This window comes from Balaenoptera acutorostrata, chromosome 9 (genome assembly GCF_949987535.1).
Source record: "Balaenoptera acutorostrata chromosome 9, mBalAcu1.1, whole genome shotgun sequence".
NCBI lineage: Eukaryota > Metazoa > Chordata > Mammalia > Artiodactyla > Balaenopteridae > Balaenoptera > Balaenoptera acutorostrata.
The window spans coordinates 27,135,726-27,161,433 of NC_080072.1; the positions used below are offsets into that span (position 1 = coordinate 27,135,726).

Genomic DNA, 25,708 nt, shown 5'->3' on the forward strand with positions numbered 1-25,708 from the left:
TAACACAACAATGTAAAGCAATTATACTCCAATAAAAATGTTAAAAAAAAAACAACCAAAGTGTAGGAAACTTGGGAAGTTATAACAAAAGAATCTTAAATGGATTGCAGTGTTCCAAAAACTTAGATCATTCTTAAAATAATCAGAAACAAAAGATTATAAAACAATTTTTTTTTTTTAATCCTCCAGAATTAAAAAAAAATTAGGGAGAGAGGTAAATGGATGAAATACGTGACTTAATATTGAAGTACTGAAGGTGGGTGATGAGTACATTGACGTTCATACTCTTCACTTTTGTGTATTTGAAAATTTTAATATTGAAGATATTTTAACATAGAGATATACTACATAACATATATAGGTGCTGTATAAATGTTACTTAAAAATAACTATTTAAGAAGTATGATCATGATAAAAATATGTTTATTTTGCTAATAGCAATCTCAAAGTTGTCAAGGTTGTCGAAGACAGTCTTAGATTTTACGGGAACTTTGCCTGTTTAACAATATGCGTTTAGACCCAGTGAAGAAATATGGATTACAAGGAAAGCTTTGCATGGCCTTCTGACTTAACAGGCTTCTTTTAAAAAGGAAATTGAGAAAATTTTAAAAAGAAAATGTGGGAATTAAAAGCAAAATAAGTATATCTTGTTTACTGGCATGAATGGAGAAGTAATATAGGGGGAAATAGAAAACACCAAAACACTGTAAAATCTCACTTCACAAACTGTAATTTTCCTAATATAATAAAATGTATTAAAGTTCAGATTCCATTAATTTTGTGTGTCAAATGCTGCGGTTAGTTTAATGCTGTTAGTCAATGGACTGGTCTAACATTTACCGTTTTCTCACAAGTCCTTTCTTCTAAATTAAATCTCAATGATATAAATTAGGCTGGAAGGAGAGATGACTAAAATTCTATAGAAATTCAACTTGTAAAATACTCAAACTTATAAAAGATACTCCTAAATATCTTTTAACCTTACATGTTTCTCTAAATCATTGTTATCTATTTATTAAAGCCCAATGACTCCCTACTAGACAGCCCTTTGTTGGATTTTTTATGATGGCCAATTTCTTTTTAAATATATTTTACAAATCTTTCAGTTGGTTCAGACTTTTCCCTTTGAATTGGTAAGATGTTCACTATATAAATATATGTGCAGGCAGTGCAGTAACCAGGGGAATAAGGGTAACATTTTAAGGTATGTTATATTGCTTTAGAAGATATTTATACCATGTCACTAATTTTAATGTGAAATCAGCAGGTTTTAGAAAGTAGCAATAAAAAAATTGTTTTCTGAAATGAAATGCCTAATGTAAGAGCAAAGTCTATGGAAACAAGTGTTCAAAGTGAGAAGAAAATAGAAATTGTTACTTTTTAAATACAAAGCATAGGATCAGAGAAAAACAAGTTTAGTCACTAAAATGAGTGCCTGGAGAATAAAACTCAGTTGTCATTTCCTCTTTGTCAACCAGATACTACCAGCATTAACAGAGTTGCTGACATTTTGAATAACTCGAGTATCCATCCAGATCCCAGGGGAGAGCCCAGTGAAGAGAGGAATGCAATTGCAAAGACTTTTTGTGATTCTTCTTTTCCCACAGAACATGTAAGTCAATTAAAAATATTGCGGAGCAGACCTTAGTGAGCTAATTCTACAGATATGTGTAGAACTGTGTGCATCTGGATGCTTTAAGACCTAACTGATCTTCAAAATAGTATCAAGAGGGCAACATGGCACCATTTTTCACAATTAAGTTTGATGGAAAACAGCAGGAAAAAGTCACAGTGTATAAATCAAATAGATATAATCCAGCCTGTTTTGGGAAGGAGAGTGTGAGGTAGTGTATTATGTACTTATATTTTTTAGTCACCTAAGTTTAGGAATAGTGGCATTTGAGCATTTATTTATTTAAACTATTAAAAAAAATAGTTCACTCATTTGAGCATTTAAAATTTTAATAAAAGATGCCTTAAATAATCTAATCAATAGAGTTCAGTTGTTTTTAATAGTGCTTAAGTTAATTTATATTATTTTGGGAAACTGACTATTGCAAAGGAAGAATTTGTCTATTTTATATTATTTCAATTAAAACACAGTATGTGAAAGGATCAAATATTCATAAATATATCAAGTATGGATATAAATATTAAGCAAAGTATTTGTAGAGATTATATGGCTCCAAGAGTCCATTTGTCATATGAAAAGTAACTGACAGGTTTTTTTTGGGGAAAATTTGTAAGTTTTTTAACTTAGTGTGCAAAACTTTAGTGCAAAAAAGGCTGTATTAAAAAAAAAAAGGCTGTATTGTTCAAAGTCTAAAAAACAATTACAGGTATAACTGCTAAAAGGTAACCTAAAAAGGTTAGGAAAAATGACAAAAAAAAACAACTGCATAGTCACTGTATATTTTAAATTTTAGAGATGCACATTAAACAACTTTTCCTTTAGCACATCTAAAGTGAAAATTATAATACTAACACAGCCTTAACAAGTAATAGGTTCTAACAGTACATTTAATTTCCATTTTTAAATTGGAGAAACCTCAAGATAGCATAACTCTCCCTTTGGGAAAGTTGAAACTAAAATCAGGATCTACCTTTTCCACCTTTGCATAATTGAGCTCAAAAACAAATCGTTTCAGCTTGATGTTCAAGTGTACAATCTTTAAACTATGGTAACTAAAGCGCAGTGGGCCTGGCACTGGGAAATCTAAGTTCTGACCTTGGCTAATTGGATAAGTCATAGAATCAAAGCAAAAGCAAAAATAATCTTGAGTATCAAAGTTAGACACCCATTCTAATTGGGTTGAATACTTAATACTTCTAATTGTCCTATTTTCAAACAGTTTAAGGGTATGATGGAACACTTCACATCTCCCTTTCAAGCCCATTTTTATAATAAACCCAATAGGGAAGTTCTTTGTATCTGATTCCTAATGCCTCTTCTGTTAATTAATGTTGTTAAGAATTTATATTTATAGAATTTAAAACTTTTTTGAAGAAATATTCCCACAACAGTCCTACATCTTTAAAAACAGATGAGGAGGCAGTGACACAAATGTGAAGTAATTTTCCAAAGTCATTAGGAACACAGTCTGCAGTGGACTTTGACTAGGTATCTTGGCTCTTAGTTGCATGCTACATAACCTTCTCAATTTTCATAATATAAAAAATTTCTTCTCAAAATACTGGTGCATGTAAAACACTAAATGTCTGTTTAGCTAAGTGATTGTCACTAGGCATCAAGCACTATGCTATGTATCATTGTCCCAGCTGAACCTTGATTACCAATTAACATCTAATGTGGGACAAATTTAAAAGCAGATCAACTCTTGCCTAGTCTACTGAAAATGCTTTGATCCCTGGATTAAACCAGGCCAATCTAGTCTCTTTATGATGCCTGTTTACTTGCTTACGTACACTTTTCTAAATCAGGGGCTGTTGAATGACAGCTGGCAGGCCAAACGCAGCCTACTGCTTTGCTTTAGTAAAATTTTACTAGAGCGCAGCCACACCCATTCCTTTGCCTGTAGTTCTGTGGCTGCTTTTGTATTGCAATGACAGAATCAAGCAGTTGTGAGGAGACCACTTGGCCCACAAAGCCAAAAATATTTACTCTGGCTCTGTACAGAAAAAGTTTGCCAACTCCTGTTCCAAATGAAAAGTGAATTTTATGAAGACTTATAGCCAGAAAGGGAATATAAGTTCTTTACATTTTTCAACATATTTTTATGCATACTGTCCACATCAATCCTGTAAAATTCTGGGTAGTTATCATGAGCTAATCCACTTTTCCCCTACAGATCCAGAGCAACATGAAGAGTGTTTTTTATTCTTAGAGCGGGGGTTAGGTTGGTAGCCTGCTGCAATCTTGATTATACCCAGGAATGAGGATGGGAGAGGGGCCAGACTAAGCAAAGAAAGCCACTTATTTTACACAGCCAATGATATTAGGTTCATTTAAGTTAAATTTTAAAATGCAACCGCAGGCTTAAATAAAGAGGACTAGTACCAGGGTAGGGGAAGTTCTAGGCCAGAGTAGATCTTTTGAGTCAGGCAGAAAGAGGTTAGGAGGCAAGTGACTTTTATGAGAAGGAAAGGAAGGAGCAAAGATATGTGGGAGCATCCCTGTAACTAGAATTACTTCTGTAGGCTGCAAAACCTAAATTAAGCTAAATAGGACAAGTTTTGTTAAGTGTAAACTTTAAAATTACATCTTGTTTCTCTGTACAGCCAATCCTTCCTGCCCCTCCCACCAACTAGGTAAAGGGAAACAAACTAAAGCAGATATGTATAAATGTCTCCTTCCTTTTTCAAGATTAAAAGTCAAAGAATCAGGATTTTGGAAAATTGGGTAATTTGTACTTGATATCAAATGCACCAGAACGCTTCTAGCATTTTGTTGGCAAAACAGGACCATTATGTCATACAGATCATCAATCATTTTACTCCAAAATCAGTAGCAACCTACATTTAGATTTGGTCTCTTTCTCTGTAACTATTCTCAGTATTGCATGAAACTGACACACTGCCCACGGCGCTTAGGAAGCTGGTTCTCAGTGTTGCACGGATGACTAACATTCATTTGACCCTGTGAACTACATGAAGTACGCTGAACACACATGCCAGACGTTATGAGAAATATACATTTATGCGCATTTTTATCCATTATCAGTTACTCTTTACAGTAACAGCGTTTTGTAACTAAAAGAAGCTGATGAGAAAACTGAGGCCCACAAAAGTTAAACGACTGAAGGGCTCTTGGTGGTCCTGTGCTGATACTTTTGTTTTCATCTGTTATTTCATAGGAACATAGGCAATCAGACGAATATGAACCCAGCATTACCCTAAGGATCAGAGGCTAAGACTCTGAGGGGACTGGTGGCTGACTAGAATTCTCAGGAACCAAATAGAGCAATCCGAAAGTTCCCTTTAGGGAACTGAGGTTAAATGTAAACAGTTAAACTCATTTTAAAAATTATTACTACCTAATCTCACTTTGAAAACACAATGTTACAAATATGCCATTTTTATCAGATTGGAAAAGATTTTAATGTAAGGCAGTACTCAAAGATCTTCACAAAGATTTATGAACAAATGACATTCATTATAGCCTAATTTATAACAGTAAATGTTTTCCAACAACTCAAATGTCCAACAATATATTAAATTATGGAACATGGAATATGATGGAGCCATGCTCTTTCTAGAGGGAAATGTTAAAAATGTTTTTAACCCAACATAGAAAATGATATAAATATGATACAAACTTTTTTAAAGTGTATATAAAGAGGAGTCCTGAATATTTACATCAAAATGTTTGATGGTGGCTGGAATCTTGGGAAATTTTAATCTAATTCTCATCCTATTCCATACCTCTAAAATATATTCCCTTTCAACAGAGGATTTTATCTGAGAATCTGAGAAGACCATAAAAGATTTTTTTCAAGAAATTAAATTTATTTTTTATAGGGATAAATTGGAAACAAATGTTAACAATAGCACAGTTAAATGATCACACATCCATAAGAAGTATTTTGCAGCCACTGATATTTGCTTACGAGAAATTTTAATGACCTAGGAAACGACTCACAGAGGGAAAAACCAAGATATAAAATTCTATAGAATGGTCAAATATGCTAATAGAAAGACTAATAGCAAACAATACCAAAATGTTGACAGCTCTCTCTGGATAGTGGATTACTAGTGATTTTTAGTTTCTTTACACTTTTCTCTATTTTCTAAATTTCCAGTAATTATTTTATAATCGAAGAAACCTTAAAATGGAAAACTTATTTAACATGGTATTAGAAGTACGACCCAATGTGGTGCCTTGGAAACATGCCAGCTTCCAAATACCTCATTGCTCTTTCCTGTTTCTCCAACAATGGTGCTCTGAAGCCCAAGAGGAAACATGAAGTAAACGGCAGTTTTTATATGGCAGTTTACTTCCGTTAGCATTTTAAATTTTCCCCTGGCTTTGATAAAGTTACGAAACATAGACATGTTTGGGAAGGGAAGGGGAGTAGAGGACAAAACAGATTTTTATCTGCATTGTTTTAAATATGTTTTCTTTCAATGTAAGCTTAAGACCTTTAAGGAAACGTTTGTGGTATTCCTGGAATACATTAGGGATCTTGAAGAGCTACTACATAAGCCTAGAGATTCACATTTTATAGTTTTTTGGTGCCAAAATTACTAAGGTAGTTGTTGAAAATTAGCCAAGAGAACAGTGGCTTTTATCACATACTCATAATTGCAGAGGCTTAAGGATTTTCTTGAAACTTGGTGATTGTTTAGAAAATGAGTAAAAATTTCAGTGGTAAAACAAGTTTGGTATTTCCTAGGTGAAAACAAAGCCTCTGAAATCAACTCTGCCACAAAGCCATTTTCAGGCAATCAAGATTAAAACCACTACTGGTTTGGCTGCGTCTTCTACTGGTGAAGATGACTGGCAGAGCTTGGTAACAAATCAAATAAATGAAATTGAAAAGTTTCTAAGCTCCGAAAATGACAACCAACCTAAAAAAAGAAAAGCAGAAGAGATGGTAGGAAAAACTGATTAAAATTACGTTGATAAACGCTTTCAGTGGTGAACTGACTTGATTGAAATATTGATGTGGTTTAGACTAGAACACAACTGTTACATCTAAATCTTTATAGCTGTAGTCAGTTTTCCAACTTTTTCTGTGATGAAATTGTATTACTGTTAACGTATTCTCTCAGTAAATGCTTCATTTAAGATAGCTAAGATTGCAAGGTTTGATGTTAGCATTCAGTTTCCCTTAATTAAATGTCTTTCCTCCATATACTCTTTCATCAAAGCTCTTGCTGCACACCCCAAAACCCTTCCTTACAGAATACAACTTATGTGTTATACAAAACAGACGTAGTGACCCTTTGTAATTTATTACTTTGTACGCTCTGGAGATTGTGATTTCTTTTAAATTTGAGACAATAACTATCCAGACTGTAGTCAGATTTCAGGCTATAATGTTTTACTATGATTTAGATTTTCCAAAAAGGACAAAATTATATAGCATAAAAATTCAGGTATCTGAAAGACTCAAAAGGCTGTTTTTCACTTTGTTCAAGTTTTGTTTCCAGGCATTAAGTGTGTCATAGAGTTGTTGCCATTGTTGTTTTCCAAATGTCCGATGTGTGCTATGACTGGAAAAATTAAAAACAAAGTTATTACTCAACCTTATATCCTCTGGTATTTTTTTTTTTTTTACAATATTACACACTTGTATCTAGTTAAAAGCAAGGTTAAATATATACAGAAGACATAATGTAGAGTTGTAAGAATGATTAGAAGCTTACTTTTTAAAAAACCTTTATTTCCCATACTGATCCTAAACCATCTATTTTCCTGAACTACATAAACCAGACACGGAAGTCATTAATATTCTAGCCAGTACTGAGCCATTAAATGAAATGTGCTGGAAAATAGGACTCTTTCATTAAATAAGCTAATCACATTTAGTCTGAACTTTAATAAAATTATGATAAATAGCAACTATTTAACTACAGTCAACTGCTAACACCACCTTGGTTCTCTAAACATTTAAGTGAAATAGAATAAATTGTTCTACAAAATGCTGCAAAGTATTAAGTGTCTTACCTGACAACTACTTTTCTCTGGGTTTGATCAATTTTGCAGTAGACCATTTTAGTTCTTACCGCTGAAAAAAAGATGTTTTACATGACATGTTATATGGAATATTCCCAAGGAAAACAGCCTAAGGTACGAAACTGTGACCAAGTAAGCCATAATAAAACTTTACAGTTTTCCAACATTATTTTACAAACTAGCTTTTTGAATTTAATAACTAGCCCAGCAATGTGATGCAACCAAAAGGAAGGCCATGAACTTGTCCTCTGGTTGCTGCACCTATCTATATTAAATATCACATATGGTTTTCATTAACAATTCTGGTGTTCTCTGAAATCACATGGGGGGGGGAACGGGGCTAGTTTCTTAAGATATTATAATACATTTTATTAATCTTAAAAATCCTAATTAACAGTTAAACCACTTTGTAATGTAATTATTGAGGAAGAAGGTGCTATTTCTAGGCCAATCATAAAAAACTGGTAATGGTTAATATTTGCAGATCATTTACTATGTGCCAGGCACTGAGCTGAGTGCTTTACCTGCATTAATTCATTTAACCCTCACAACCACAAATTAATTCCTACATTCCTGTTTCACAGAGGAAGACCTAGGCTCTTCACCACTATGATATACTGCCTAAAGGCCTTTGTTCTACATGACTTCAAGGAATAGACACACACCAAAAACCACATAGCAATTTATATTTCCACTGAACTTTCACTCTGCTACAAATATAATCTGCTAATCTACTAAGCTCAGTTTCAAGATTAAAAATCTTATGTTTCATGGGGTAGGAAGGGAAATTCTAGGAAAAAAACGAAAATGTTCCAATTGCCTTACCATCAATAACAAATGCTTCAACATCATCAGCTCCAATCTGAAGTTCTTGTTGCATTGTGTCAAAAGAAATTTCCTTACTTTCCACTGCCATTCCCATAAAAGTAAGTAGTCTCATTTTTGCCATATTCTGTTCATGTAGCAGGCCTGAGTAACACAGTAGTGGAGCCAGATGAGTATCCATACTAATTACAGTCCCGCATGATGACAACTCGTGTAAAATCGTGGAAGTCACTGTGTTTGGGAACTTATACAGAGTAATTTTCACAAAGCTTCTTACATTTACAAACCATAAACTAACCCCATAATTAAATTATGGAGCCTTTAAAATTATTTTTCTATAACTACATTTCATTATTGCTTCAGTGCCACAGGTGATAGACTCAAAGTTAAGAATAAGCTATAAAATGGTATCTCTAGGCCCTAAGTTTTATACATTTTACATTTTTAATATTTATTTATATATTTTAGGAGATAAGTATACAAAGTACATTTCGTAAGAACATTCTTATTTTATTGAATTAAACTTACTTGTACTAATAGCCCGCCATTTAAACACAAGATTCCTTATCTACTTACTATTTGTTCTGTGTCCATGTTACTGGCAAACACGGAGTTTTAAAATATTTTAATATACATTCAGTTATGAAAATATTCCATTTCCCTTTAGGCCACTTTGGACTTAATACTTAAAAATCAAAACTGCGAAAGTGTATTTAACATTTATAGGTTTAAAATGATTAGTACTAGATAAAATTAACAGTGATACCTGTTCTTTTTGAGGCAAAAGTAGAAAAACTGTACAAATAATCAAATTTTGCCTTATAATTTCTAATAAAACATTCTGCTACAATTATTCGGATCACAAACAACTGTTAAACCTTAAAGGAACAATGAATTACCTAGTCCCCATCCTTTCACTTTAAAAAAACAATAAAACTGAGGAGTAAAGAGATTAAGTGATTTACTTATTAGTAACAAGGTGGCAGTACTAGGCCTAGAAAATAAGTTCATTTATAAAACAAATAACTAGAAATACAAATACCTACAAATCCTGAATATCCAAATTACCTATTCCTAAATAGAAGCTGAATTATAACACACGAACATGCTATTTCTTAATTATAAAAACAAGTTTCTAAAAGCTAATTTAGAAATACTTAACATGTTCCTTTTCTCTGAACTTTCAACTTCTGACTCAGCAAATCACCAATCACGTACCCTCTAGTAATTAAGAGCCTCAAGTTTGTACTGTTAAAAAAAGTTCTAAGCACTCCATAAATAAATTTGAAATTTATAACATTCAGAATATTAGCAGAAGACTAAGGAAGCCCATTAATATAGGACATAATTGTCTGTTAATTAGCTGTAATTATGATGCAGGCTTTCTATTTGGCACAGATTCAACAAAAACATGATCACCATAACTCAAATGAATGAGGTACCCAAGTAAGTATTGCTAACCAGGTTTAATGGAAATCTACAAGCATCAAAAAATCAATTAGTGCACATTAACCCTAATTAACAAATGCAAATTAGATGCTGATTAACTTTCCGAAGCAAGAAGGTAGCAACTGGGTAACACCAGATTACATGTGGACATGTTAGGGCAATTCAGTTGACACAAGATAGTGCTACTGTTGGCCCAAGTTGTCAGTGTTGATAAAGTGTTCTGAGATAAACTGATGCCACCTGTGGAACCTAGACATTTGTAACCAGACTTTCAGCTGTAATAAATGTTTAATACATCTAAAAACCAAAAATAAACATTTAGTAAGATGTTTTCCCCAAAACATCTTTCACAAACAAATTTCCAATAAATGGTTGCTAATTTGCACAGATTGTGAGAAACAAGAGGCAAAATAGGGAATCTGATTTCTGGTTTGCACAGAAATTCTATTATGTTTTTTGTATTACAGAGAATACTGAAGATTTTTCTCTATATTTGGCAATATAAGAAAATTCCTTAACGTTACCAGTTCAATGGATGTATTTTAGTCCTCTTTTAATATGATAAAATGATAGAAACTCCTAAAATTTTTAATATATAATCTAAAATACTCTTGAAATTAGATTCGTTTTACTGCTACGCCCTGTGCAGTGACAAGCTTACCGTAAATCAAAAAACTTAAGAGGAATGAAGACTGTTTCTAGAATGAATTATGTAAACTAACACATAGAAACCTGCATTTAAAAACATTTCAAACTGATGTTTCAAGTAAAACAAAGAACCAAACTTAAAGCCTTTAGGACTCTTGTTCTCAAAATCAAACTATTAAGCTAGTGAAGTCTGAGTTTAGACTTGTAGGAAGCTGTGCTTTGTTTCATGAAAGTAGAACATTACCTTCAAAGAGGAAGTCACAGTGTTCTGTGTCATATTTCAATTTTAAAGTTATAAAAAAATCTAATTTTATGGAAACATTTATTCATTACTAATATGTCAAAACCTTAATGCAGTAATAAAAAAATGTGCATCATTGAGCAGTTTCTGCATTGTCACTGACCCCTGTCTTAAAATGCTGCAATATAGAAAACGTAATTTTAATGCATGCAATAGCTTATGAACCAGTGCTCCTTTGAAACAGTCAATTACACATCAATGGGGGAGTGTCAAAGTGTTAATTACTACTCCTTTTTCTTTGGTGCGTAAATAAAGAGGTTGCTGACATTAACATTCCATCACATAGCTTCATGCCACGAAACAAATTAACTGGGACAGAATGTGGTTTTCTGGGTCTAGTGCACCTGGCAAAGCATTCAACACAAACACACTTGCATCTACTTTATCTTCGTGTATTTCAAACGCCTTATTATGTTCAGAATAATTCAATCTTCCCAATTCCAATGGCTGCACAAAATTTACAGGTGACAGGACTTAATGATTACCAAATTGAGGACTAATAGTATAATCAAAGTAGATTATAAATGTATTCTTTATCTACACTTCAACCAACCAGGAAAACTAAATTCAATTTTAATATGGAAAATATAACTAGCCTCTAATGTGTTCTGATTATTGCCCAGTAGAAAAACAAAGCACCTTAGCTTCAGTTGACTTCACTCTCAAAAAACGGGTAGTTTTAGAACAATTTAAACCTGTTCAACTACAGATTTTCTAAGTTTTCCCTTTTTAATTTTAGCATGATAAAAACATGCTCCAGAAGGAAAATACTGAATATATACTATGCAGTTTGCTCTATGAGGATAAGATTCAATTCGGCAACATTTACTGAACTCTGTTGGTCTAGAAAGAAAACTCCAAGATAAAATCATAAACCTTAAACTTACTATGCTGTCTTCAACAAACTGTAGTTAGGAAAGCTTCTCCTATCACACAAAATCACAACTCCATTTCTAACTCCATCTACAGCTTCAGGTAGATGTGCTTAGCAACACAGTATATATATATATACTTCTATAATTTGTTAATGGGGGGAGGGGGAGAACCAAGTATAAAAGACTATATTAGAAGGAAAAAAGCTATTTGCTACAAATGTGACTATGGCTTTTTAAAAGAAGTACCAAAAATGTAAATCACCGAGCATCTAAGGAATAAGATCTTTTACACCACTGGTTAGGGTAACCTACACATAAGGCTATGATCATATTTGCTGGATCTTTCATTCCTATCTCTCTCTCTACCCCTCCAAAGAAAAATCCCCAAAACTTACCAAGTGAATCAATGAAGTCTTTATTATTCTGATAAAACTTGACATATGATGCCAATTTAGCACTCACAAAAATGGTTAAAAGCTATACAGATAAACACAAAAAGACAAAGATACAATATTCAATATAGAATTAAGATTTATACTCAAGATATTTTTAAGACATTGACTCCCAGCAACAAGACTCTGCATTTCCTTCAAGCAGAAATTTCAATCTGTTTGATCAAATTACCATCTAAATTTGATTTCATTAAAACTCACTTAGATGAAAGAATCAGTAAACAGTGTCCTCTAAATGATCTACCCAAAAAAAATGGTGGAAATGACATAGTACAAATAGAAATAATCCAAAATGTATTTATAATTGCACTTGAAAAGTACATTCATCTGTTTTTAAATATCAGATTTATCTTTCTAATTGGGGATAGTTGACACTATATACAAGAAGGAATTTGTATTCTCTAAGTTCATAATGGCCAGGCAAGTGAGATGAAGGAAAGGGAGAAAAGAACAGGAGCGTGTTCGGTGGTTGGAGAAGAGCTACATGCTAGTCCTAAATTTCAGTCTGGTCCTGATACAAAAATGAATATAGTTCTTCTCTTTCTAGATTTCTCTAAGAGTCATGTTCATTAATACAAAGAAGTAGAGTTACGGTTCAGTATGTTAGATTTAGGAGAAAAGAATATTTTTAACATTAAGGATAAACTACTTACATCATGAATAAGCTCGCCTTCCAAAAACTTGACTGGTTTTAAAGTAAGAAGATGGTCAAAAAGAAATGCATTTGGGTCTTTCAATGCTCGCACAATACACCTTAATTAGAAGACAAAAACCCAAGCTCAGAGTCTTGAAATTCAGGTACTTTTCACTGCCTTTGCAGACTGCAAAATATATTCAATTAAGTAAAATATCTATGAGTTCAATATACACTGCATTAAAAAAGCTACAAAACTGGGCTTAAAACAGGCCAATAAATCTATCAGTGATGTGCATTTTAATAAAATTACTCGTAGAGGGACTTCCCTGGTGGTCCAGTGGTTAAGAATCCACCTTCCAATGCAGGGGCTGCGGGTTTGATCCCTGGTTGGGGAACTAAGATCCCACATGCTACGGGGCAACTAAGCCTGTGCCCTCAACTAGAGAGCCCGTGTGCCGCAAACTACAGAGCCCACGTGCCACAACTAGAGAGAAGCCCGTGCGCCACAACGAAAGATCCCACATGCAGCAACGAAGATCCCATGTGCCACAAATAAGACCCGATGCAGCCAAAAATAAAATTAAATAAATAAAATTTAAAAAATAGTTACTCGTAGACAAAAACACAGCTGGAGAGAAAGCACCACCAAAGTAATCAAAGAATAAAACAGCAGCAGTATTTAACTATTTATGCCAGACACTAAGGTAAGTGCTTTAACATGTATTACTTCATTTCATCCTCACAGCACCCTGAGAGAGATACAGTATTATCATGCCCATTTTATCAACGATGGAATAACCCTATAAAGAAGTTATCATAATTTCCATTTCATAGATTTAAAAAACTGACTCTATTCTTATTGCTACTAAATAGATCTAGGACTGTTTGAAGCAGTTATTCCCATTAGCAATGGGCTAATTTTTACAGAAAGCCACCAGCCTTTCCCCATCTACGTACCTTAATATTAAGATAAAATCAACCCAAGATTAGGTTCTACTACTCAGGTTGGGAACCCCCACTGCAGCAATACCCCAAACAGCAAACACCATGTGGCTATTTCACATGCATTCTTTGGTTTCTTTCAATACCAAATCTTGAATTTTGGTATCTACATTAGAATCCTCATGGCGCACATGGTATCAAATGGCTTTGGATCACTGGTAGATGCAAACATGACTTCAGCTATATGACTGAACAGTATAGCTCACCTCTACCCTGCTGACAGCCATCATTGGAACACTGCGTTTAACGTTACCTGTGGGCATCAACTCGAGCCTGGGAAGCATTGTCCTCCGTGTAACTTCCTAGCAATTCTACCATGACTTTTGATGCAGCATCACTAAAAAGAAATACAGCTTTAGGAATTTCACAGTATCATTACTGCTATCCATTCATTCAAAAATATTTACTAAGTGCCAGGTACTGTGCTGATGATACATACAATGGTGACCCAGAGACACAGTCCTCCACTATGGAAAACGTCATGGAACTTTCCTTCTAGTAGGAAAGAGAGACAACTAAGGAAAAATAACACTAACAAGTTAAGTGCCATAAAGGAAATAAATGGTGATGTAATAGAGTAACAAGAGCAGAGACAGGAAAGAGGAGGCTACTTCATATAGAATGAGCAAGGAAAGTCTCTGTCTGAGGAAATGACATGTAAGCTGAGATCTAAAGGATGTAAAATAATTGGCCATGAAACGTACTAGAGGTAGAAGGTGGGGGCTGGATGAGTTTCCAGGCAGAGAGAAGACCAGGTATAAAAGCCCTAGGTGAGGGACTTCCCTGGTGGTACAGTGGTTGAGAATCCGCCTGCCAATGCAGGGGACACAGGTTCGAGCCCTGGTCCGGGAAGATCCCACATGCCGTGGAGCAACGAAGCCCGTGTGCCACAACTACTGAGCCCGTGAGCCACAACTACTGAGCCCACGTGCCACAACTACTGAGCCCACGTGCCACAACTACTGAAGCCTGTGCACGTAGAGCCCATGCTCCGCGATGAGAAGCCACTGCAACGAGAAGCCTGTGCACCACAACGAAGAGTAGCCACCGCTCGCCACAACTACAGAAAAGTCTGCGCGCAGCAACGAAAACCCAATGCAGCCAAAAATAAATAAATAAATAAACTTATTTTTTTAAAAAAAGCCCTAGGTGAGAAAAAGGTTTTGTGTCTGAGAAACTGTTAGGATAGTACAGCTGAAGCTGAGCCAACACCAGATATTTAAATAACTAGACTAATGATATCCTTCCAATTGAATCATCCTTAGAATCATGTAGATGATCAATTTTAACTGCAGTGAAAAGTACAAAATAATTAAATGCATTCTCTCAATCTGAACTCTTTGTAAATATTTATCTTCACCCTTCATTTCTTCCTTTAAACTGATGAATCTTCAGCCAGTTACAGAAAGCTTAAGTTTGCGAAGTAGGAGAAACAGTTCCCCACCCCCTTTTTTCGTTTTCTAAAAGACCTTCTTTCCCCCACATCTGGATTCAACCTGGGTAAAATCAGTAAGAGCTATACCATTTATTTTAAAAAGTTAAATGATATTCTAAAACTTCCCACAAAGCCAGGATTCAATTAAATTATTATCTTGTGCCACACTGCAAGCATAGGCACACTTTCCAGTTTTAGCAACCATAGTATACTTCAGTCTAATACATCTTATCAGTTAAAGAAATCTGAATTCACAAAGATCAGATAAAATGGTCCATTTAAAGTGCACAATATCTGACATATAATGAGGACTCAGAAGATATTACACAATTTGCACTCATCAACCACCAATATAAACAAAATCATGAAGGGGGCACCCATAAATGTAAGCATTCTTACTAAGAGGGCAAGGCAACTCTCAGAATTCTATTTAGAAGCAGAAAGAAACAAACCAACAAAAAACCAAACAACAACAAAAAAAGACCATTTTCTGTGTACTAGACAAAAATCAAATCTTAAAATTTAGATCAGCAGCATGACAGAAATTTGAATAACCATCCTTCCCTAGTTCCTTAAGTGTAGGTAGCATTCATCGACTCAGGGCCCATCACTACCAACACATTGGGAATACAATGGTTGACAGACAAGGTTCCTAGCCTTCACTGAGCCTAAAACCTCATAAACCTTTTAACCAAGCGTGCGAAGTGCCATGATAAAAGTGGAGGGTCGTGTAAATATGGGAGGAGCATTTCAGGCAGAGGAAAGGAGTTGAGTGTAGTTCTAGACCAAGCATAGGCAAACTTTCCATGAAGCACCAGGCAGTAATTATTTTAGGCTTTGCAGGCCACCTGGTTTCTGCAGCAAGTACTCAAGTCTAGGCAAAAGCAGCCATAGATGATACATAAATGATAAATATGGGTGCATTCCAATAAAATTTTATGGACACTGAAATTTGCATTTCATATAATGGTCACATTTCAAGAAATATCCTCCTTCTTTTGATTTTTTTGGTCAACCACTTAAAAATGTAAATACCATTCTTAGCTTGTAGGCCATATAAAAACAGGTACCAGCCTCTGGTCCAGACTGGGAAAGAGCATGGTGCTTTTGCAGCTGACAGAGGTTCACTATGTCTAGGGTACGATATACCAAGAGGAAGGGTATAGGGTCATGTGTATGTGAGAAAGAGGGAGAGAGGGGGAGAGAAATGGAGGGAGGGAATATCCATATAAAGAAGACAAAGTTTTTGTGGTTTGTCACTGCACCATACAAAAACGGCAAGAGGATTATTATCACATTCACCAAGCCCATGCTACTGCAATAAACAGGAGCCCATGTCAGAAAGGACTTACATGCCAAACTAAGAATTCTGTACTGTATGCTAAAGAAAATGTAAACCTAAAGAATGATAGGCTGAAATTTTTGTTTCACAAAACTATTGTAGAGAGAATAAACAGAAGACCACTTCAACATGTCTTGCTTAGGAAAACAGAAACTAATTTAGAGAGGGAAAATGATAAATTCATTTTGGTCACATTGAGTTTGAGGCAACTATGGGCCACATCTAAGTAGAACCAGGTAGAAAACAGTTGGACATAAGGGTCTGAAGCTCAGAAGAGAAGCCCGGGTTGAATGCCTCTGGGAAGGGCATACACTCTAGTTCCATAAACCACCACTTCATATTGCCTTAAGTCACCGCTTCTTACATCCACTGCTTTTGCAACATGTTCATTTTTCAGAAATATTCATTTAGCACTTATATACTAAGTGCCTACTCGTGTCAGACACTGTTCTAGTAACGAACAAAAAGTTCCTACTCTTGGGAAACTTACATTCTAGAGGGGACTGACAGATAATAAACATGAAAATATAGTATGTCAGTTAGTAATAAGTGTAGTGGGGCCGATAATAAAATAGGGATGAGGGGAAAAAAAGCAATGCGAGGGTAGGGGAATACTGTTATTTTTACAGATAGTCAGAGAAGGCCTTTCTGATGAGGTAAAAATTGAGCAGATTCGAAGAAGGGAGGGAGCCACAAATGAGGTGTGAATGAAGCAAAGAATCTAGACAGGTGCCCCAAAAGCCAACTGAAGGAAGTGTTTCAAGAAGGAAAGAGTGATCACCCGTGACAAATGCTGCAGATACTTCCTAATATGTTAACATTAGGGTATGTCTAGGAGAGCACAAGATGGGTAATGATGTCTTATCTCAATTTCTCTGAGAATTAGCTTTGTAATTCTTTAGACCATTACCTTAGCTATTTCCTTTTTACACAGAAAAGACTGAGGATCTACTAAACAGCAATCAGAGAAATCATCCAATGAGTAGCCATCATCTCTGATAAGCACTAGCCAAAGGGAAAACAGTAACACTCACCATTTTAAATTACTGTACCAGAAAAAAGTCTAACTTTTTAAAGATGAGCTCGAAAAAATGAAAAGGATAGTGACAGGAATAAAATATCCAATATTTACTGAGTGCTTTCTCAATAATGAAACCACTAGTTTAAGAACTTCATGTGTACATTAGCTTATTTAATCTTTTCAACAACCTTATGAGGTAAGTACTACTATTATTTCCACTCTGAAGTTGGAAACTGAGGTACAGAGATTTATTTAGGGTCATATACAAGTAGGAAAGCCAAGGTTTGAAATCCCAGTAGTTTTATTCCACAGCCTGCACATTTATAGCATATATTAAAATATGGATTCTTTCTCCAATGGCTTTTATGCCCTCCCCATTTGAGACTGCCCGATATAAAACTACCTACTCTTAACAGTTACTGACAACTGGCTAGAATGCTGCCACAAGTGTGCTAGCATGTAACAGACAGTAGCCACTGATACAAAATGAAATAGGCTATTAATGCAAGATTCCCCGCTTAACTTCTTTTATAATAAAACGCTGCAACTTTCACAACAAAAATATAATTTCCTCTTGTGTTGTTAAATGTAAACGATCTGCAAAAACTTTACATTACTTTAACAGAAACATTAATCTTATTGATCGTCTCTAATATATTAAAACACCCTAGCACTGAAAGCAACTATAAAAATTGGGCAATAAAACTAAACTGAAGACTGATTACTTTTCCTAAAAGTTTTTAACCACTATGTGAAAAGAGAAATGGAAAAGCCAGGTCAAAATGGTAGGATTATCCTTCAACCCTAATTCTAAAAACTGGGCCAAATATATCATTTAGAAGCATCCATAAACTGGATGAAGAATAAATATTTTGGGCATGAAGTTTGCTGGGCTGAATACAAGCCTTAGAAACTCAACACCCTGCAAAAGGGCAATTAAGTACCATTTAGTACAGTCTATTGCAAAGTTTCATCTCAGGGGCACTGTTTATATTAAGAGACTTTTGACTATGGGAAACTCTGACTGATAGACCCTCACCACCATTAAACAAAAGTGATAGCACTACCCTGTACTAAGACATCAAAGCACCATTAAATAACTTAGTCTAATGTTACACACAGCTTTGGGATTAACAGTTGTACCATTTTTAGAACAAATGCAAGTTTTGCTTTTTAAAAAGTTTAAAGACGGGAAAGACTATTTTAAACTTTGCAGTTATCTTTAATTTAGTAGGTGAAATTTATAGCAACTCCTTAAGAGAACAAAGTAGAGCAAAATCACTTATCCTACCTGTCCTTAAAAAAGTCTCAACTACTTATATTGCCATTATGTTTTAAGTCAGTGCATTAATTCTGAATACCTTTTCTTACAATCCACAAGTGCCTCATAAAGTAGCCTTAAAAGGGTGTGTTTTTTCTCAGTGGTGAGGTTCCAGTCAGAAATCCATTTTCTAACCTACAACGGGATTGACAAAAAGGAGAAAATTTAGTGACACAGTGAACATATTTTCACAATTTAAAAGATAACATTTAGAAGACATATTTGCTTCTTATTTGAGCTATAAAACTATACTTCTTATAAGCAGAACAAGTATTTCACATGAAAACTCACTTGATCCAGCTCAGTTGGAATATACTGGATGGCCCCACAAGATGCTGCCACTTTAATGAGGCTGCAATATACTGTATATCTTACAGGAGTATTCTTATCCATCCCATGGAAAAGGTTGCTTAGCCTGGTTAACAAACAATAAAACAATGCTGGAGATCAGTAACTATGGTGACTAAATTGAGGTTATATGCTCTGACAACAAACTTGAAAGGGATACTATTAAGAACGTCACATTACACGAGGGAAATGGTGCACAGGAAAGTGACTTGTCCAAAGACACACCACCTTTAAAAGTCACAGGTGACAGCCAAGTTCTAGAATTCTTGCTATTAACCATTAAATGACAGTAACATGAAGAGCCCCTTGAAAAACTGAGCCTCTTCCAGTTCTTAACTTACAACTGCAGTCTCAGAGATGGGCGTTCACCTTCCCGAAATTTGACCAGTTTCTCACACAGGCTTTCAATCAGAGCTTCTTGCTTATCTGGTTCCAGGATCAACAGGAGGGATACCACACTGTTCATCACACTTTCAACATCTACACATGTACGGATGACACAACAGTGATACTATAATATTTAATGTATCTTGTTAAACATGTATTTCCAGTGTTTTAATACACCAAAGACCATTAAACATAAAACACTTAAAAGGTTCTCTGGCTACTGTAAATCAGTTCTAAAGAACACTTTTCCTTCAATGGTGTGCATTATACTAAAAAACATAGTACACATGAATTCAAACTAAACCAGCTCTGTTGTATAGTTATCATTCAGAAAGGAACTCACACATTTTATTAAAGAAGGAGGAAGTTACTACCAAAGATTTGGTTTTCAACCAGTAAAACAGAAGACTGATTTACATGTCTATGTAGTATACAGTTTCAATTTTTACTAGCAAGATGCTAATCGTACACCAAGTTTAATCTCAAACCTTAACTAGAGATTTTAGGACTCCCAATTTTCAAAATTTCCCATTTTATCTCAATAAATAGGGAATCAGCCAAATAATTAAATCGGCTTTTAGATTACCTGAAATTGTATCCCATCTCATATTAATCTAAACCTTATGAAAAGTTTCATTTTCTCCTTCAGTTCATTCTGAAACTACCAGTATTTACCGTGTGCAATAACACTCAAAAAACATGTAAAAAAGATGTTTTATCAAAATAGGCTTATTTCATGAGTATAACAGATGAGAATAAACTGAAAGTGTGTGCAAAGATAAGATTAAAAACAACAGTGCTTAGAAGTTCTAAGGTCTAAAACAAAACAAATATAATTCACATAAAAGTTTTAAAAGTAGGTCCTCTATGATTAGTAAATAATATTACAAAAAATTAAAGACAAACCTTTATCATCTTCCTTCAGACATACATCACAAGCTTCAATAATTTGAGCTAAATCTACATGAAGTCCACCTTCTGAGTTCTCTTCTGAAATTTCAGCTCCTTTAGATTTCAAATAAGCTCGAAGCTCAGCAGCCTGTTGAATCAAATAGGGTTGCTATGTATCTATAAAACGAACTATGAATCACAAAACACAAGATCTCAAAACATTCTGACGTATTTTTAAAAAAATAAAATGTAAACACAGCACTTAATGATAACTTTTAATTATGTTAAAGTGCCTTTCCCCCAGCTCATCCACCATCACAGCCCCACAGGTTTTCCTCAACAAGTGGCTACACAGACCCACTATGACCCACACTGATCACTGTCAAATTTCTCTCATATCACCTATATATCCTGCTGGACTTCCAGTATGCAGCAAAAACCTTTCTAATATAACCCAAAGCTTTTTTTTGGGGGGGGGGGGCAGTGGGGGAAGGGAATAACTGATCTGATTTCTTTTAAAGAAGTTTTATTGCTCTCAGGTCTACATAACACAATACTTTAAAAAGTTACAGACATCACCCTGGCAAGAGAGTAATCATTTGTTAATTAAATGTTTGAGGACCTATCTAAGATAAGCGCTGTAGGAGATAAAAAGATAAAAAGGTGATGCCTTTGAATGTCGCCTTGAATAAAATGTTTCTATCAAATTGCATCTACGATGTAATTACTCCTTTAAAATGCATACCTGTATCAGAAAGCACTTTTGGACCTATAAAAACATAACTATAGTACTACATCCAGGTATTTAGATATTTTCTACTCTAATACATATATAATATTTAACAACTTATTCTTCTGAGGACTTGGTATTTATGGCAACCACACATGAATGCAAACAGCGTTTAAGATAATAAAATGAAGAACTGAAATGGAGATGTAGGGATACCATTAGCAAATATGTAGGCATCACATTTCTAAACCCACAAATATGTCTGGCTACCTAAGTGTATTAAACCTGTTGCTCTGATGGTGCTATCCTTTCAGATAACACAGTAACTTCACATGAGTTGGTATTATAAACAAGATTTCATAAAACAAACCTCACCATATCAGAGTGCACAAAAATATCACTGCATATTTCTCTATGAAGGAAACATGGTATGGTCCCCCCTACCCCCCCAAAGGCATCTGTTCAGTTTCTGTTTTGTGCCCACAAAGCAAACTATTCAATCAACAGTTTATTGTTTTCATCTGTCATCCTTACTGGCCACAGGTGGTTATGGAGTGGTAAAAGCAAAGAAAAGGAAACAAGGACTCTGAACGCCACTTAACTCTAATCAGAGAATATGACCAAAGTTTAACTCCCGAAGCAGCCACCTATTTACCCAAAAGGAATGGCCAGTGTGAAACAAGAACATTAGCATAACCTAACTAGAAATGACACTTTAAAACTAATATAATCAATGACAAGAACTTCCTGCATCTACAAACCCTCTTCTATGTTAGAAAAAAAAACCAAACACTTTTTTTCAGTCACCTAATAGCCAATTGCTGATAACGTGATTCCATTCCTACTCAGATAGGCTTTTTTTCCTTCCACATCTTCTTTTCTAATTATGCTCAAGTCGTTCCCTAGCCTTTTGTTCCCCCATTTTTCTTTCCCCTTCTTACTTTGCTCTTCAGGACTGAAGGTCTGCATTTCTACCAAGGGGAAAAAAAAATCACATCTGCAATTCTAAAAGTTATCTTACACTAGTATTGATATTTTCTCTTCTATCGAAACCAAAATTTCCATGTTAGTGGAGTAGCAGAAAAATACAAAATGACAACCCTTAACGACTTCACAGAATAGTTTTCAGTTCTGCAAAATTAGAGAAAATCATTTCAAGTTTAGTTTAACTCCCACCAACTAAAGTTTAACTTTTGTTATGGGGAAAATGAGAAGCATGAGCCATGCAAACCAAAGAGCAAACCCCAAACAGAAAATTTAAAAATATTAAGATTTTTCACCAAGTGTATGCCTCAAAGTATGAGGGTGGAATTGACGTTATGCGTTCAGATTGCAGAACTCTCACTCTTGCTCATGTAAGAATATAAAATACGGCCTACATATAAAATAGGCGTCACCTGTGCCCTTGTGGTCACATAATAATAAAGCCATTTTGAGCTTTAGTACCAAATTATTTTTCCCTGAACTGCTTACGCCGTCTAAAGATTCGCCACCTCCCACTCCGGATGTGGCTGCATTTGAAAGACGGAAGCAGATACCCTTCTCAATGAGTCAAAAAGTACCGTGTCGACAGACAGAAATGACTCCAGGCTGGAAGAGTCCCGACGCCGACCAGGAAGTTGGCCGTCAAGCCTCGGGCCCAGCACTGGGAGTGCTGGCCGGCGGGCAACCCCAGGCCTCCAGGAACGCGCGCCCCTGCCTCGCGGCCTCCCCGCTCCGAGGTGTGGAGGACTGAACCGCGGCTCTCGGCTCCCGGGCGTCCCGCTCGCCCGGCCCTGGCTCGGCCCCGACTCGGCCCCTCACACTCCTGAGCCTCCCCTACACCCCACCCTGGCGGCATCAGCCGTCCGGGAGCACACCTGATCTTCCTCGCTGATGTCGATGAACGCCGGGACGCTCATGGCGAAGGCCGGAGCACTTCGGACACTCAGCTCTCAAACCACGCCGACCGGAAAAGGGAGCTGGGCTGCGCGGCGGCGCCTCACAACCGCTTCCGGGTCAGCCTGCGCGGGTCTTGCGGGGCGGGGTCACCAGGGCGGGCGAAGCCACGGAGACCAATCGCAGCGCGCGCTCTGGCTGGGGCGGGGCGGGGCGGAGGCGGAGGCGGAGGCGGGATGAGCCCAAGGGACCAGCTTCCTGCGTGGTCTCTCGTGGCCTCTGACTCTGGTAGATGGGGTGTGGTCTGTGTTCCGTATTATCGCCCTGCTTGCGCCTCACGGAGCCCACCTACCCTTTTGAAATTTTGGGGCGATTTTTCTTCGAGTTATAATTTAACCCACATTTCAGCCTTTACTGAGGAACTAGCTAGCAAGCAGGCATTGCTCTCCACCCCGGCGATGGCAGTTTTCAAAGTAAGCTCCCCCACGTGCAGCTTACATTCCATTGGCGGCACACAGAAACAAACAGTACAAAGTAATTAGAAACGCAGCCCTGAATGGCGTAGTGTTTTACAGCACAGACTCCAGAATCGAATTTCTTGGGGTGGAATCCCTGCTGCACCATTTGATGGATGTGTGATTTGGGGCAGTTGCTTAACCGCTGCGTTCCAGGTTCCTCTGGAAAAATTAGATCAAGTACTTAACTCATGGTGTTGTTCGGAGGATTAAGTAGATTAACATATAAAGCAATTAAAACACGGTGAACTCTGGATGTATTAGCTGTTATTCAATAGTTATGTAACATGTTAATTAGCACCAGTAAAACAACAGAGAAAGGGGTGCTGTGTGTATGAGTGTGCGTGCATGCCATTTTAGATAGAGTGAGCAAAGAAAATGGCTCGCATGTCATTGAGAAGTGAAGGAAATGAAGAAAGTACCAATGGAGAAATCTGCAGGAGAGCTTTTCATGCAGAAGACAGCAAGGAAAGGACTTGAGGCAGGTGCAAGGAAGCCTGTGGGCTGGATTTGAGGAGGAGAGGGATAGGAGATGAGATAGCCATGGCCAAATCATGGTCTTGTAGGCTATAATAAAAAATTTGGTTTTGACTTTAACAAGCCTCTAACAGGTTTAGGACAGAGGAGTGAGGAGGTCAAACAACTTTTTTTGTAAAGGATCACTCTGGCAGGTGTGTTGCAAAATGATATAAGTTGAGCAAGGGCCCAAGTAGGGAAACTGGTTAGAAAGCTATTACAGAGACAGAGCAAGAGAAGGTGGTGGAGTGGTGGTGAGAAATTGATTGAATTCTCGATGGTAAAACTGATAAGATTTACTGACAGGTCAGGTAAGGGGTGTGAGAGAAAGAGGAACTCAAGGGGACTCCAAAGTTTGGCCTGAATTCAAGCCAATGCCTTCTAACATTCTGGGGCAGACTATCTACTTGCAGTAATTGCAAGCTTGCTTCTTATTTGAAAAAGCAAGAAAAACAACATGGAGGCCTTGATACGCACCCAAGATGGGTATTGTTTAGGAAATTAGGGAAAATTAAGTTTAAAAAAAAAAGATGGGAAACTCAATAGTAAGAAAGAGAACAACCCAGTTTTAATGCAAATCAAAAACATGATAAGATACCACTACACACATACCACAAAAGCTAATTTAAAAAAAACAATACCAAGTCCTAATAAGGATGTGGAGCAACTGGAACTCTGATAAATTGCTGGTAGGAATGCAAAATGGTAATAGTAATCAAGATAGTGTGATATTGACATGAAGGTAGACAATTAGATCAAAGGAAGAGAAAAGAGAGCTCAGAAATAGACTTACACATGGTCAGTTGATTTTTGCCTAAGATACAAAGGCAGTTTAATCTTTTAAACAAATGGTGCTGGAACAATTGTATATTCATATTTGAGAAAAATGAAACTGAATCCATACTTTTACCATATGGAAAAATGAACTTAAAATGAATCTTAGACCTAAATATAAAATCTAAAACTGTTAATTAAACTTTTAGGAGAAAACACGGAAGAAAATTTTTGTGACCTTGGGTTTGTGACCAAAGATTTTTTAGATACATCTCTGAAGGACATGATCCATGAATGAAAAGAAATTGGCAAATTGTACTTCATCAAAATTAAGAACTTCTGCTCTCTGAAAGACACTTAAGAGAATGAAAAGACAAGCCACAGACTAGGAGAAAACATTGGCAAATTACACATCTGGTATGGACTTGTATCCAGAATATATAAAGCACTTTCAAAACTCAATAAGAAGGGAATTCCCTGGTGGCCTAGTGGTTAGGATTCCAGTCTTTCATTACAGTGGCCCTGGGGTCAATCCCTGGTCCCCTGGTCGGGGAACTGAGATCCTGCAAGCCGTGCAGCCCAGCCAAAAAAAAAAAACAACCCACAGGTGAATGGATAAACAAATTGTTATATATTCACGAAATGGAATACTGCTGTGCAATAAAAAAAGGATGAACTATCGATACATGTAACAATATGGATGAATCAAAATAATTTGTTGT

At 36.1% G+C, this 25,708-nt stretch overlaps 2 protein-coding genes across 2 annotated transcripts in view; one reads left to right on the top strand and one right to left on the bottom strand.

The window, feature by feature from the left end:
• The window catches only part of CCDC73 (coiled-coil domain containing 73), a 153,701-nt gene extending 146,822 nt beyond the window's left edge, over window positions 1-6,879 (top strand). Inside the window, exons 18-19 of the mRNA XM_028166209.2 lie at window positions 1,479-1,612; window positions 6,354-6,879. Coding sequence (XP_028022010.2) covers window positions 1,479-1,612; window positions 6,354-6,572 — 353 coding nt within the window. The 3' untranslated portion in view covers window positions 6,573-6,879. The remainder of the gene's footprint in view (window positions 1-1,478; window positions 1,613-6,353) is intronic.
• Window positions 6,880-6,982: 103 nt separating this feature from the next.
• Window positions 6,983-23,300, bottom strand: EIF3M (eukaryotic translation initiation factor 3 subunit M). Its single transcript, XM_007181027.2, has 11 exons — window positions 23,163-23,300; window positions 20,589-20,721; window positions 19,637-19,775; window positions 19,239-19,362; window positions 18,988-19,082; window positions 14,082-14,165; window positions 12,843-12,942; window positions 12,133-12,214; window positions 8,465-8,608; window positions 7,631-7,691; window positions 6,983-7,176 (listed from the first exon to the last, which is right to left on the bottom strand). The coding sequence occupies exons 1-11, from the start codon at window positions 23,202-23,204 to the stop codon at window positions 7,056-7,058; spliced, it is 1,125 nt and encodes a 374-aa protein (XP_007181089.2). The 5' UTR covers window positions 23,205-23,300; the 3' UTR covers window positions 6,983-7,055.
• Between the last annotated feature and the right edge of the window lie 2,408 nt (window positions 23,301-25,708).